This window comes from Motacilla alba, chromosome 13 (genome assembly GCF_015832195.1).
Source record: "Motacilla alba alba isolate MOTALB_02 chromosome 13, Motacilla_alba_V1.0_pri, whole genome shotgun sequence".
Lineage (NCBI taxonomy): Eukaryota > Metazoa > Chordata > Aves > Passeriformes > Motacillidae > Motacilla > Motacilla alba.
This window is the reverse complement of record NC_052028.1, coordinates 17,641,348-17,656,206: the sequence shown is the minus strand read 5'-3', so window position 1 is coordinate 17,656,206 and position 14,859 is coordinate 17,641,348. Positions and strand designations below refer to the sequence as shown.

The 14,859-nt window shown below is 53.8% G+C and overlaps 1 protein-coding gene across 6 annotated transcripts in view; it reads left to right on the top strand.

Annotated features, from left to right (window-relative positions):
- The window catches only part of ARHGAP26 (Rho GTPase activating protein 26), a 99,873-nt gene that overhangs the window by 68,884 nt on the left and 16,130 nt on the right, over positions 1 to 14,859 (top strand). For all 6 annotated transcript variants that reach the window (XM_038150491.1, XM_038150489.1, XM_038150494.1 and 3 more), the window contains 3 exons: positions 3,674 to 3,833; positions 5,200 to 5,338; positions 9,162 to 9,315. In XM_038150491.1, coding sequence (XP_038006419.1) covers positions 3,674 to 3,833; positions 5,200 to 5,338; positions 9,162 to 9,315 — 453 coding nt within the window. The remainder of the gene's footprint in view (positions 1 to 3,673; positions 3,834 to 5,199; positions 5,339 to 9,161; positions 9,316 to 14,859) is intronic.

The following is a 14,859-nucleotide window of genomic DNA, read 5'->3' as shown; positions in this document are numbered from 1 at the left end:
TCATTCCAGACATGGGAGGCAGGAGTTCTGTGGGAGCAGAGCCAGGAGCCCCTGTGGCACCCACTGGAGCTCCGACCACACTGGAATATTTACTGTTCCCTGCTTCCCCTGCACTGAACCTTGGCTACCAATTACCCCGTATTAAATTGTGTTTGGTCATGGCAGTGATTATACAGTATCCAGGCAACCCGGGCATAATCTAATTTAACACCCAACATGGATTTGCTCCGCTGCTGTTCTCCTTTGTTGTGCTGGAAGGGAGTGAGAAGTGAGTGGTGTCCAGGGACGCCCTGGGAATGGCCTGGGGGACGGTGCTCCCTGGGCTGGGCTGTCCCCAGGGCACGGCAGGGCTCGGTCCCAGTGACACCAGCTGGGTGCTGCCAGTGCCCGACACGCTGCTGGGTCAGCACCAAGTGGGCCAGGTCTTGGTGGAGCTGCTCTCTGGGGAGGCAGTGCTGGGCTCAGAGCTTCCCCTGGCCAAGGGGCTCTGCCTGTCCCACACCCCCAGGCTGGTCTCCCCTGATCCCTGTGGGAGCCAGGAGAAGGAGCAGCCCAGAGTCCCAAAGCCACTGACAGCCTGGCCCACTGTGAGCAGGAGGGAAGTGAAGAGGCTCTGCTCATTCCTCCATTGGTTGGTGCTTTCTCCTGTGCTGGAGGTGGCTGCTGTGAAGTGGGGAGCAGGAAAAGGACCCATGGAAATCGATGGGAGTGCTGTTCTCTCAGAGTGCATCAAGGGCCAGGAGGAAACAGCAGGTTAAAAGGAAAATACAGTGACTGCTTGGAAAACTTCTAAAGAGCAGCTGAGGAATGGCACTGACAGTCCCTGCCGAACAGCCCCAGCATTAGCCCCACTTTGGGCTGAGAACACCCATCTTTAGAACTGCGGCGTTATTTCCTAGTACAAAGGATGATGAAGAGGTATAATTTAGAGTGAATTATCCTGTGGGTAATGGATGGGGAATTTGAAGGATGTGAAAGGTGAATCATGTTTTGGAGCACGGCTATGGTGACCTGGTACAGGGATGGCTATTGCTGGAAAAGTACCCGGGGTGCAGAGCAGCAGTTCATGTGTCCCTGGGGTTTATTGCAGAAAGGAGCTGCATTGCACAGCTCAGAGCAGCTCCCACACTTCCAGAGGCAAGGCAGGGTGCACCGAGCAGGGTGTGGTGCTGGAGGTGAGGGCCAGCACCCTGTGGGGGAGTGGGCAGTCCCTGGCAGGCCCGTGGCTGGTGCTGTGGGACCGTGTCCTGCCTGGGAAGCCATTAATAGCCCAGTCTGAAATAATTGCCAGGACCACGCTCAGCTGCCTCCCTGTAATGAGCTGATGACAGTGCAATTTATTAGAGTGATGTAGGACATGGTAACGGTAATGAGAAATGGAGGCACCTAATTTTGCACGACTTAGATCAATTCAGTTGTTTTTTTATAAATGAACATTGTTTTACTAACCACAGAAGATCATTAAAATTATTATTTTATTAATGCTCCTGAAAGCCATTTGGACTGCAGCTGCGTTTTTCCATATCCAATTAGGAGCATGTGAATGTGTGTCTGAAATGCAATTTTGCAATGCAAAAATGTCATTGGGATTTGTGAGTGATGTGGGTGGGAGTGGGGGGTGGGTTTGAATCCCCATATAAGTATTATTTAGTATATATTATTTCTTATCAGACTTGTTCTGCCTTTCTTGCTGCTCCATGAGGTTGTGACTCCCTCAGGACAGTTTGTTTCCCCTCCCAAATGGGCAGTGCTGGCATGGCCATGAGCAGCTGGGCGAGCTCTTGGCTGTGGTGAGGATGAGGATGGGCATGGGGAGAGGCTCTGTGCCTGCCCAGGGGTGGCAATGGCCAGCCTGGCTGGGTGGCAGTGTGAGCAGCACATCATCTCTGGTGGGGCTGTCCCCTCTGTGGCAGAGCCCATCTCCAGGCCAGCCCACCTCTTCCAGCCATTTTCTGACACCAGGGATTCCCGCAGGCTGTGATCAAATATTCAGATCAAATATTCAGAGCTTCCTGGCAGTGGGGCATTACGGGTGAGAGGGAGGTCCCACCAGCTCCCGAGGGCTTTGGCCAGGACCTCCCCACTCTGAGCTTGGATGCCAAGTGCACACTCAGTGGAGGGGACAGCTCTGCCTGTTCCCCAGGGGTGAAATGTGCAGTGAGTAGGGCTGATGTCGCTGCTGGGGGGAGCTGAGCCAGCAGCCCTGAGTCCCTGAGCCCCCCTTGGGATGTGCCTCTTGTCTGCTGCCTGAGGAGCTGTGTGTAGGGATGAGTTCTTTGCTGGTTTGGGTGAGATTTGGGTGGAAAAGGATGGAAAGCATCTTTTCTTTTTAAGCCAGCCTGGGCTTGCAGTGTGCTGAAATATGCTGAGCTTGCACACAAATGTCTTGACCCCAAGATCAATGTTAGAAACTCATGGCCATAAATTTTAGGGTCAGTCCAGCAAGTGAATCTGAGCCTCACCGTGTGCTGGCCTGCTGCATTTGTCCAGGGAAACAGCAGAGAAAGTGAAGGAAAAGACACTAAAACTGCCTCAGGCTACAACTGTGTGAGCACGCAGCCTGAAGCCGCCACATTTCCTGCTTCAAGAGGTCAGGAGCAAACCACAAGAAGAACTCCTGGGGCTGCAGGGCTGCACTGCAGGTCACGGGCACACATGTGTCCCTGTGTGTCCCAGCAGTGCCCAGAGGCACACAGGTGTCCCCGTGTGCCCCAGCAGTGTCCAGGAGGCACACAGGTGTCCCCGTGTGCCCCAGCAGTGTCCAGGGAGCACACAGGTGTCCCCGTGTGCCCCAGCAGTGTCCAGGAGGCACACAGGTGTCCCCGTGTGACTCAGCAGTGTGCAGGGGCACACAGGTGTGCCAGGGGGCACAGTGAGCTCTGTCCTTCCTGGAGAGCTGAGCACCTGCAGCCCAGCATGGCTGTGGGACCCCTGCCTGTGTCCCTGTTGCTGTGTCCCCTCAGGGTGAGGCAGAGCATGGGACGTGTCTCCTCTAAGACCAGGTGCCACCTGGAGCTGCTCCAGGGTAACCCCTCAAACACCATAAGCAGGGTGCCACATCCTCAGCGTGAGCTGCTTCACTCTGCTGAGCTGGTCTGTGCCCTCTCGTGAGCTGAAAGAGATGGAGGTGGTGAGGAGGAAGGCTTGGGTGTCCCTGGGTCCCCATCTTGTGCCATGGAGAAGGGAACACCTGGGGATCCGGGGGCAAAGCCCCATCTTGGCCTCCCAGCCAGCCTGGCTGGGCCAGATGGGACTGACCTCTGGTGCTGGAATGGCTGGGAAGGAATTGGCCTTTGGAACATATGAGGTCACTCACTGAGTTGGAGAGCAGCGTGTGTCAGAGGTCCAACAATTTGTTTTCAGAAGGGTTTTTAGCATTAACGATTCAAGATGTTTTCCTGGGAGTGGTTTGCAGCATGAGGCTCAGTGGCTGGCGCGGGGTTGATGTTTTGTGGGATTAGTCAATTCATGGAGGCTGAAAGGTCCCCAGGAACACAACAGTTAAATTTGTACTTTTCCACATGGCTGAGCCTTCAAGGAGCTCACCAGGAGCGTGAAAAACGTAAACAGCGTTGTGAGCCTTGTGCCAGCCACGAGGCAGGGAAGGCAGGGAGGGGGTTCCCTGTGGATTAGTTCCATCACCTACTTCATTTTCTTTCTCTTTTTTTCCCAGAGTTGCAGATAATCACAAGCAGAACCTGATGACTGTTGCTAATCTGGGTGTGGTGTTTGGGCCGACGCTGCTTCGACCTCAAGAGGAAACAGTGGCTGCCATTATGGACATCAAATTCCAGAACATTGTGATTGAAATTTTAATAGAGAACCATGAGAAGGTAATGGCTTCCCTTGCTTCTTTCATGTCAGGGGCTTATGGAAAGGAATTGGTCTCTCTTTGCCCATGGCAGCCCTCTCTCCCCATGGCCAGTGGCTCCGTGGAGGGGGCAGCTGGCACCTCGTTCTTGGGCTGTGGTTGTGTACCCAGTGCTGCTGCTCGCCAGCCTTGTTTATGGTCACCCCGCTGTGTCAGCATGGCCGTGTCTCCATCACAGAAATTCCCTTTCTCCTCCCATCCCACTGTTTGATGGGAATTTGTCCTTGGTGTCAAGAGAGATGAGTGCTGAAGCAAACCAGTGAGATGTGCACCTCGGCTGGCTCCTGCTTTGCTGACTGAATCCAGCTTTATCCAAGGACTGGCTTATCCACAGTGTTGATCTGAACCCTGCTGCATTTGTGTTTGTTGGCCATGGCTGTTGGGGTCTGCCAGTGGAGCAGTGGTGGCTCGATGGGGCCGAGGTCCTGGCCATCCCTCCCTGGCTGCATGTGCTTTTTTAAAAATACCATTTTCTTCTAAATGCAGCCAGTTCCCTGATTATGATCTTCTGTTAGTCTGGTTTTGATTGGAAAGGAGTAACAGATTTGTGCATTTGGGCAGCAAAGGCAGAAGTAGAAAGCAGCTTGCCCTGGCTGGGGTGGCTTCATGGCTCCAAGTCCACATCCAGTTCTGTCTTGAGCAGAGAGCTGTGCCAACGTGTGCTTTTCCTGTTGGGAAAGCCTGGCTGTGCCAGCTGTCTGTCTGGCAGGGGCAGGAGAGCAGGAAGGACACTGAGGAATGGGTTTAATGGACTCTGAGCAGTGGAGAGAGACTTTGAGAGAGCTGGTCTGGAGGGGTCGCTGCCCTTCTCTGAGCCTGTGGGGTCTAGAAAAGGAGCAGTACATAACCAAATATCAGCAACCAGCAAGGCTGCTGCCCTTTGGGTTCATGCAGTTTTAAAATTTCATCCCCTTGAGAAAAATGTGATTACTCAGTTTTCTGACAGCTGTAGCTGGAAGTTGCAAAGCCTTTCCCAAGCTGGTCTGCAGCCGTGGGAGCGTGGGCGCCGGGGTCACGCAGTGGGGGGCACAGGGGGGACACTGCTGCTCTGTCTGGGTTGCTCATCATCACCTGCACCCCCAAAGATCAGCAGAGTGCCAGAGTGTCAGGGTTCTTCCCAGCTTGCAGTGTCCCTCTTGGGTGAAAAAAAGAGGAGTGCAGGCAGAGTGGAAAGGTGGAATTTAGGAATCTGTCCCCAAAGCGTTGCCCTGTTGAGCGCGTGTCTTCCTCAGAGGCTGCGCTGGGGAGCGGCGCAGCCCAGGCAGGTGGGCAGCTGTCCTGTTCCACGGGGTGATGCCAGAGAACAACTTGTTTATTATTTTTAACAGATATTTAACACGGTGCCAGAGGCTCCGGCGTCGAACTCGCAGCTGCTGTTATCCCGCAAGAAGAGCACGGAGTCGAAGCCTCCCTCGTGCAGCGAGCGCCCGCTGACGCTCTTCCACACGGCCCAGCCCAGCGAGAAGCGTGAGTGCCCTCCCAGCCCTCCAGCTTTGCCCCAACCATGTCTAACAGACTGCCATTCCCCCAGCTTTGCCCTAACCATGTCTAACAGACTGCCATTCCCCCAGCTTTGCCCTAACCATGCCTAACAGACTGCCATTCCCCCAGCTTTGCCCTAACCATGTCTAACAGACTGCCATTCCCCCAGCTTTGCCCTAACCATGCCTAACAGACTGCCATTCCCCCAGCTTTGCCCTAACCATGTCTAACAGACTGCCATTCCCCCAGCTTTGCCCTAACCATGTCTAACAGACTGCCATTCCCGTGCCATTCCCGTGCACTTTTCCTGCTGTCAGTGGAAGGGGTGATTCCATAACAGGGTCAGGCTTTGGTTTCCTCTGCTGTCGTGTTGGTGGGGAGTGGAATCGCTCCTGGCATCCAAGCCCTTAAGTGGGGCTCGACATGAGGCTGCCTTAGCACGGGATAAAGTGTTGCTGTCCCCTCCCCACCTGACGGGCCCCTGCGTGTCCCCTTCTCATGTTCCTGGGCCCGTCATCGCTGCCATCAGCTGCCAGGACGCGGGTGCCACACCTGTGGCAAGGGCAGCCACCACAGGGCGGCCCTTTCGGGATGCCCTCGGGCACTTTGCCTTTTACAGACAGGAAAACTCGGCCAGGAGGTTCGGCATTTTCCTGAGGATTATGTACCATGGCAGTTTAAAAATGTTGGAGCTCATCTTTCCATTTCTGTCACTAATTGATGCTCCAGATATTTGGGTGAAAGAGCCAAGGCCCCAGCCCTGCTCATGGGGTGGCAGAAATGTGTCTGCTCAGGCTGTTGTTTCATGTTACAGAGTAAACCCCATTCCCAGCTCTCTGGTTCTTCCTGCCCCTGTGCTCCTGGAGCCAGCCAGCTGCACACAGGGAGCTCTCCCAGTTTGGTAAAAAAGCAGGAGAGTCTCCTGGTGAGCAGGACAAGCACAAGTGGAGCAAGGAGCAGGGGAGGGCTGGGGATAGCCAGCTCCCCGGGGTGGCAGAGTGGTTGCTGTGGGCTTTGCTGACTCTCAAAACACGTGGGTTTGTCTGATTAAGTTACTGTTAACTACCAGGCACTCTCCTTTCGGAGGAGTCGGAAAGATCCGCGTGGGTTTGAGGAAGCAGTGGTGGCCCCCGAGCGTGCTCTGGAAATGGTGTGGGACGACTCTCGGTGAAGCCTCAAATATCAAACGCTGCTTTTGAAAACTTTCAGCCCCAGTAATTTATCTGCTGCTAACTAAGCAGTGGCTTGTCAGCCTCCAGGCTCTCTCAGCTCCGTGTGCCATTCTCCCCGTGCCTGGGAGAGGAACTGAGCTCATTTCTTTATTTCTGCATTTATTTATTCCCATGTGAAGCAACATTTTCTTGGTGTTCCTCCTGACAGTCTATAACCTCCTGTGTCTTTGGGAAGCCACTACTGTTTTATTTGCCTTCCCTGCTGCACATCACGAGAAATATGTGAGCTTTCCTCTCTTCTTCTTTTCTTCTTCCTTTCCTTTCTTACTGATCTGGAGACAGACCAAGGCTCTGAAGTCTGGGTGAAGCACAAGGGCTTAGGCAGCAGCTCAAGCCCAGCTGAGCACCACATAAATTAAAAGTTGAAATTGAAGCTAGAAACATTCTAAATGAGAGCAGGGTGCACATTTTTTAAGACTGGAGCAGTGTGACACAAAAAGAAGTGGAGTGGGACAGTGGATTTTCCATCACTTGAAGCCTGTTCATTGAAGTCCAATATCTCTCTATTTCCACTAACATTCATCATATCAAGCTGTGTCTAAGTCAAAAATTATCATGTTCAACACACAGGGAGCAGGTTCAATAATCATGATTAATCTGTGATTATAGTGATTATTTAGTTGTTAAACATTTACATTTTTATCCACATCTGACCTAGGGAGCAGCTCTTGTGACACAAGTGTCACCAACACAGCAAACACCATTTTATTCCTTATCAGTTCTTTTGCCATCCCCTCTCTGGTCCCTGGGGTCACTGTCACCAAAGTGCCCTGGATCACTTCTCAGGGTTCCTGGAGACACAGGAACCTCTGGTGAGGCTCCAGTGGCTCTGTCTGCCTGACTTCCCACTAGAGAAAGGAAGTTTGGGTAGGGGGTGAAAGGCTCTTTTCTCTGCAGGCTGGAAATGCTCTTGACCTGATGGGCAGCTCTGCTCCTGCAGCTGTAAGACCAAATCAAATCTTCCAGCAAAGAGTCCTTCACGTGAGCTTTCAAAACATGAAGCAAAGTGCAGTTTCAGCCTTTTAAAAAGGAGGAAATAAAATGAAGCAGGAGTTTCAGATTCTGCCATTCATCTCCGTTCCCCCTGAGCTGAGGCACTTGCAGTTCTGTGGCTCACAGGGACTGCACTCTTGGCTTGTGGCTGCTGTGGAGATTAGAGGGACAATCCACGCTGAGCTGCCAAGCTTATGGAGCTTATTCCCAGCCTTCAGCCTTGGGCAGAAGATGTTTGCAAATAATAAGCTGGTGTCAGTCCACGCTCTGGAAGCTCAGGTCAGCTCCTCAGGGCCTCGGGGCTGGCTGGGCTCAGCACAGGCAGACCCTGGCCTTGGCCAGCTGTGTACAGGTGGCCTCTCATGGGCTGCCCAAAACTTGCTCTGGCAGATGCAAAAACTGAGGGATTTGGGGTTTTTAGGTCCTCAGCTTAATTTCTTTATTTTTTCATCTGCCTGGCAGTATTTGTGGAGGTCAGTACTCTGCTTTTCTTCACTTTTCCCTCTTTGTCTTCTGCATGGATCATCTTTTTCATCCCAAGATGCTGGTGCCCTGAGGGTTGAACTTTTTGCAGAGCTGGGGACAGAGAAATGTCTGTGCTGCTTGTTCCCATGGTGGCTCATTGCAGATGAAGATTAATGGAACCCAGTTTCAGGAGCACGTTGACATGTATCAACATCACGCATCCTGGGCTCACTCTGGAGGATAAGCTCAACCTGAGCTAAACCAGGCCCTGTCCCAGCCCTGCAGGTGCTGATTCTGTCCAGGTGCCTGGGAGATGCAGCAGCTCCAGAGCTGATGTGGCATTTCCCTTTGGAGTGGTGGCAGAGCTGCACCAACACCCCAAGACAACCCTCCAGCCAGGCTGTTTTACAGGCAGTTCCTTTCTGCTGTGTGCCCAGGATTAACCCTTCACACAACCCAGGAGTTCCTCTTGCACTCTTTTACTCCCCTTTATATGTGCACAGGATACAAATTAATATTGCACAGTCTCCTCACTCAAAAAGAGGTGGAATTTAAGGAGATTGAGAGCAAGGATTCCCTATCACTACATGCTTTTGGGTTGTAGTTTGACCAAGTTATTGTGCACCGGAAAAATAATTTTGCAAAGAGGTATCCTTGCAGTAGGACTCCTTGTTTTCCAGCTGGTGCCTGTCTTTCAGGAAAGCAGCATCCCAGAAGCAGCCTCTCTCTGCCCAGGGCTGCTCTCGTGCCATCAGCATTGCTAATTGCTTCTCACTGCAGCAATTACTGCTCCAATGGCAAAGGCATCTCCTGGAAATGAGTTAATGGGGCTTTGGGTGGCCTGGCAGGGCTGAGGAGGGGGCCTGTGCTGCCGTGGCTCTTTGAGATGCACAGTGTTGTCAGTGCTCATGGCATGTGAAACCCAAAAGAGCCAAAGAGTACCTGCTATTTCTTGTGGTTTAACGTGTGATGTGTCTGTAGCTAACTGAGCTCTGGGGAGATGTCCCTGTTTGCGCTGGCCCAGGGTTTCCCGGGAATGCTCGATGCCTTCACAGCCATTTGCTCTTCACTTTGGCTGCAGTGGCAGCTGATGATTCTTGGGTTTTGGTGTTTTTTAGAGGAGAATAGGAACAGCATCATCAACTCCAGCCTGGAATCTGTCGTCTCTTCAAATGTAAACAGCTTCCTCAACTCCAACAGCGCTCCCCAGCCCAGCCTGAACTCGAGTGATCTTGAACTAGAAGTAATTAAGCCCAACAGGCCAAATTCCCTGTAAGTACAATGGTAATTAGTGTTTTATAGACTCTCCATCCTTAATCCTTAATCAGAATTGTTTCTTATTCTCAACCTCAGCAGTCTGCTGAAGAATACAATTTAACATTTTAATTTTTAATGGGCACCAAACATTTGCCTCGGTTTTTAACTCGGTCTAAGCATGGAATCAGTTACTGTGGGTTACATCTGCCATGGGTTCCAGCTCTGATGGTTTTGCCCATGTGGAATGTTTTTGAGCAGAACTCCCCAGCGCTGCCCAGCCCATCTGGTGATAACTCCAACTCGCACAAAGGACTTTTCTTCTGAGCTCAATCCTGTGACTGTTGTCAGTACAGTTGATCTCCGGCCAAATCTATGCTCTTGCTTCTGCTATTGCTTCCTTCATCTGGAAAGTTCAAGGGAAAAACTGGTGACCTTAGCAATGGCTCCCTGGGGACGGCCGGGTTATTTACGGAGTCCCTGAACTTGCCGCGGCGGAGCCCTCGCGATGGCGGCTCCGCTGGGGGAATTTCCTTCCTGCCGCCCGGCCAGCCCCGCTGCATTTTCCCACAGAAGCTCCCCTCCCCACCACGTGAGGATCTGCTCAGATCTCCAGGAGATGCAGCCCCTTCCCTGGAGCTCTGGGCACGCCCTGCGCATCCCCGGGATGGGCGGCGGGAGCACAGAGCAGGACACTGTCCTTGTACCCCTCCCAGAGCAGGGACACTGTCCTTGCTACCCTCCCAGAGCAGGACACTGTCCTTGCTACCCTCCCAGAGCAGGACACAGTCCTTGCCACCTCTCCCAGAGCAGGGACACCGTCCTTGTCGCCTCTCCCAGAGCAGGGACACCGTCCTTGCCACCCCTCCCAGAGCAGGGACACTGTCCTTGTCACCTCTCCCAGAGCAGGGACACTGTCCTTGTCACCCTCCCAGAGCAGGACACCGTCCTTGCCACCCCTCCCAGAGCAGGGACACCGTCCTTGCCACCCCTCCCAGAGCAGGACACTGTCCTTGCCACCCTTCCCAGAGCAGGACACTGTCCTTGCCACCCCTGTCATTGCAGGGACACTGTCCTTGTCACCCCTCCCATGGCCCCTGACACTCCCAGTCCCCACTGGGCCATGCTGGGGTAGCTGGGTGCCAGTGGGGGCTGGGCATGGCCGGTGCTGGGACAGGAGCTGTGGGCATGGTGAGCTGTTGCCTCGGCTGGGTTGGGTTTGGGGTTTGAGGTGCAGCTCTCTCTGGCATTCGGGATGGCTCCAGCCCTGCCGGGCTCTCCAGGCAGGAAGGTAAGTGTGGAACAGACACAGGCTTCATCGAGCTTCACCATCTGCTCTGCTTCCATCATCCTCCTCCTGCCACTAATCCCTGAGCTGCAGCAGCCCCACAGCAGCCTCTCCTCGGTGGGCAGGGTTGGGATGCCCAGCTCTGAGCTGTGCCTGCTCCATGGGGATCATCCCACAGCAGGAGAGCCCTGGGGGCAGGACAGACCACCCAAAGGTAGGACACCTCCCAATCAAAGCTGTGCTGTACATATGGTACGTACAGAATAAAGATGCTTCTCTCTCTCATGCCTGGTTGAAGCTCTGGAGTCAGTCACATCCCGTTCCCCAACAGGATGGCTTCAGTTTATCCTTCAAGGGGGAAAAAAATGGTGTGTCTTATCACAGAATGAGGTTTGTGAGCCTGGGTCTTGCTGAGACCTTACAAGGATTGGTTGCCAAATTCACAGTTTTTCTGTGAATTCCAAGAGTTGCCTCTTCCTAATGATTTCTTTCTTGACGGAAGCTGCAGAGGCATTCAGCAGGATAACTCAGAGCTGTGTGAGGCTCTGGGGAGCGGAGGCACCGTGCTGTTCCCCAGGGATTAGGTGAGCGGGCTGGCACTGAACCAGGTGCTTGTGCCAGTTACAGAGCCTTTAGTTGTGTGAGGTGAAACAGGGCTGAGCAGCACAGTGCTGGCAGCTCGTGCCTCTGACAGTGCTGGTGCCATTTGGTGCTTTTCCACAAGCCCAGTAATTATGAGATAATTTCTGCACATGCAGGAACATACAGAGTTTTGGTCTGTGTTGAGCTGAAGTTTGAAATATGGATCCTAAGGAGGCTACCACAGGGCAAATATTCTCTGTGACCCCAAATATTTAAATCAAATGTCTTTAATCCAATCTTTCAATGAAGCAGGTAACTTGATTTTATCCTAAGCGTGTGTGGCTGTCGCTCCCCCCCTTGCCCAGGGGCAGGGGCTGTGCCCATGTTTCTGAGGGCTCGGTGGGGTTCTGCCCCCGGTGGGGCTGCGTTTGCGGTGGTGAGGATGAGGAGGGTGAGGAGGGCTGCCAGCAGCGGGTCTGTGCCCAGCCCTGCCCTGTGTTTGCAGGCTGGGCCAGGCAGGGTGTCTGAATGGTGCCAGTGTCCGGCGGCTCCGGCCCGCTGCTCCGCGGGGCTGCCCAAATCCTGTCCATAAAGGCACCTCTGTTTGTGCAGGCAGCTGAGAAATGTGGCTTTGCAGGCAGCCCCGGGCAGCCAGCACTCTGCCCCGGGCTGGGGCAGCTGCTGCTGCTGTGCTGGCCTGCCGGGGCTCCCCTGCAATTACCTGCCCACATCTAGGGTCTGTGGCCATGGGAGGGTCTGGAGGTGCCTCAGGGTTTGTGCTGCTTCAAACGCTGCCAAATCCTCTGCTGGTCCTATGACACCTATCCCTGAGCTCTGCTTCAGGACTTTGGGGTTTTTTCTTGTGTTCTTCACAATTTTCTGTAATTTTTAGCTGTGGACCAGGGCTGCTGTGCTAGGGAGCTGTTCAGGAGGGGCTGGCAGCCCCCATGAGCCTGTGCTCACCCAAACTGGGGAGCTGCAGGGAAAGGAGTTGTGTCATTCTGATGATCTTCCTTCCTGCTAAGGAGTCCTGCTGATATTCCTGTGGAAATAACCCCTGTGGATTTCAGAGGGAGGCTCCTTGGAGTGCAGACACTGAGGCCTGCAGGCCTGGGGCATCTCCTGTGTCCCATTTGCGGCCGTGAGCACCGACGTGTCCAAGGTGGCCTTTAAATGTGCCAGCTGTAAATTGTGAGCACCATCTGTGAAACGAGAGATGTTTGTTTGAGCTTCTGTTTACAAAAGCCCTTGGCTCCCTGCTAAATGCTCGTGTATCCCCCAGGTCTGCTCTGCCAGGAGCTGGGCCAGTTCCTAAATCCCCCTGGTGAGTGAGTGTCGCTCCTTCCCAGCTGCTGCAGCAGTGGCTGTGCTGGGGCTGGGGTCCCTCCACCTCGGTGCCGGACCCCTGTCCCCCTCCCCAGGGCAATGGGCTCCTTCTGATGTGCTTTCCCTGGAGCACATCAGTCCACAGTCTCCAATCCAGAGGGAAATTGTTTTGCTGCTGGGCTCAGGCTCTTCCTTCCCAGCCACCAATCGGGCTTTTACGATGGGAATGCAGTTATTTATTGGGGCTGGGTTTATTTTTATGGAAAAACTGCTCTGGGCAGGAGTTGTACTGGGTGAGTCAGCAGGACTGCTGTCCTGTGCCAGGAGCTGTCACTGTGGCTGTGGCTGCCTGGGCACCAGGGCCACCAAGCCCTGGGCAGGGATGTGCCCACAGCAGTGCTGGGTCTCTGTGTCCCAGCAGCTTTCTGTGTCCCGTTGGCTGTGTCTCCTCTTGGGTGTCTCTATCCTGCCCCTGCAGAAAGCATCTTCCTTAGAAAAGAGCCAAGCATGAAGCAGAAAGCACCGTGCCTCTAGCAGAGATGTGTCCTTCAGCTGGGGTAGGGGAAGGTCAAGGGAATGGCTTCATAGTGACAGGAGAGGGTTACATGGGATGCTGGGCAGGAATTGTTCCCTGGGAGGGTGGGCAGCCCTGGCACAGGGTGCCCAGAGCAGCTGGGGCTGCCTCATCCCTGAGAGTGTCAGGGATGGACAGGGCTTGGAGTGACCTGGGGCAGTGGAAGCTGTCCCTGCCTGTGTCAGGGGGGCACTGGGTGGTTCCAGCCCAGGACATAGAACCAGTTTAACAACCTTCCCATATTCATCTGTGCTTCCAGGCCTGCCAGTGGTGCCCATCCTCAGCCTGAGGCCCAGGGCACTGGTGGAGATGGGGCCGTGGGCCAGGCTGAGCCCCCACACTGCCAGCCCTGGCCAGGCTGATGCCGCCCCTCCTTCACCCCAGGGACTTGGCATTTAGAGAAATAATAACCTTGGGAAACTCGGATTTAGTCAGTACATGTCTATTTGCATTTAATTTCATTTTCTCACTGACCAAGTATGGCTATTTCTTGCCCTCTGTGGGTATGGAAAGAAATGAGGAGCAGATCTAAGGTCTAGTGGTCATGAAAAAATAACCCAGTTACTCCAAGGAAGAGTGGTTATTCCCACATAAATAAATCTTCATTAGGCATCCCAGTTAAAATTGAACATTTCTCTTTCCATGCCTGAAAATGAGAGAAATTTCAACTATTACTGTCTCTATCAGGGCCTTCTCCAAGTGGCTGGGAGGCAGCTGTGGGACAGGGGGACAGGGGACAGTACACCAGAGCCATGGGACTGGGGTGATGCTGCACCTTCCTCCCGTGGCTCCGTTCCTGTGCGCTGCTCTGAAGGCTCTCACCATCCCAGAATCATGGAACCACAGACTGCTTTGGCTTGGAATGACCTTCAAGCTCCTCCATCTCATGGGCAGGGACACCTTCCACCATCCCAGGTTGCTCCGAGCCCTGTCCAGCCTGGCCTTGGACACTTCCAGGGATGGGGCAATGGATCAGTCAGGAGAGGTTAGGGTTTCTTTGGAAAAAAGGACTCTTAAAATGCAGGTGAGTTTGAGTTATCAGCTGGGACACATGAAAGCAAGAGCATGTGAGCTGAAGCAAACAGACCCTTACCTGCTGCTGGTCCCTCTCCTGGGGAGCTGGGCAGAGCTGCAGGACAGACCAGGCTGTGCCTGCTGTGCTGTGCCTGCCCATCTGTCCTCAGCAGAGGGGCTGTGCTGAGCCAGAAATGAGTCCTTCACCTGCCTGACCTGCAGTTCCTGTCCCTGTGCTCCCAGGCCCTTGTTCTGCTGATCTTTCATGGCTCTCTGCTCGGTGCCTCCTGTTGTTTATATTCCTGAAGAATAATGGCAATTAGAGGTGCAGAGGCGCAGGAGCGGGTCCCACCCTCATCCTGCCTTCCCGGCAGCCACTTTGGGAATGTCCCTCTGAAATGGCATCTCTGGGACTTGTGTTTAAGAAATTTACTCATAAATCAGCTGCTCCTGTCCCCGAGGAGCCTGGATTCTCACCCGCTCTCCTCCCACCCTGATATGCAGCCCCACTTTAATTTGGAAAAAGGCCAGGAAAATGCACTGGTGTTCTGTTTTGCTGTGTGGCAGTATAAAAACAGTGACTTGTGCTCAGAGGGGTCCAACTCAGGAGGAATTTCTCCATGGAAAGGGGGCTCAGGCCTTGGAACTGCCCAGGGAGGTTTGGATCCCCATCCCTGGAGTGTCCAAGGAAGGGCTGGAGGTGGCACTCGGGGCTCTGGGCTGGGGACAAGGTGGGGATGGGGCACAGCTGGGACTTGATGCTCTTGGAGGTCATTTC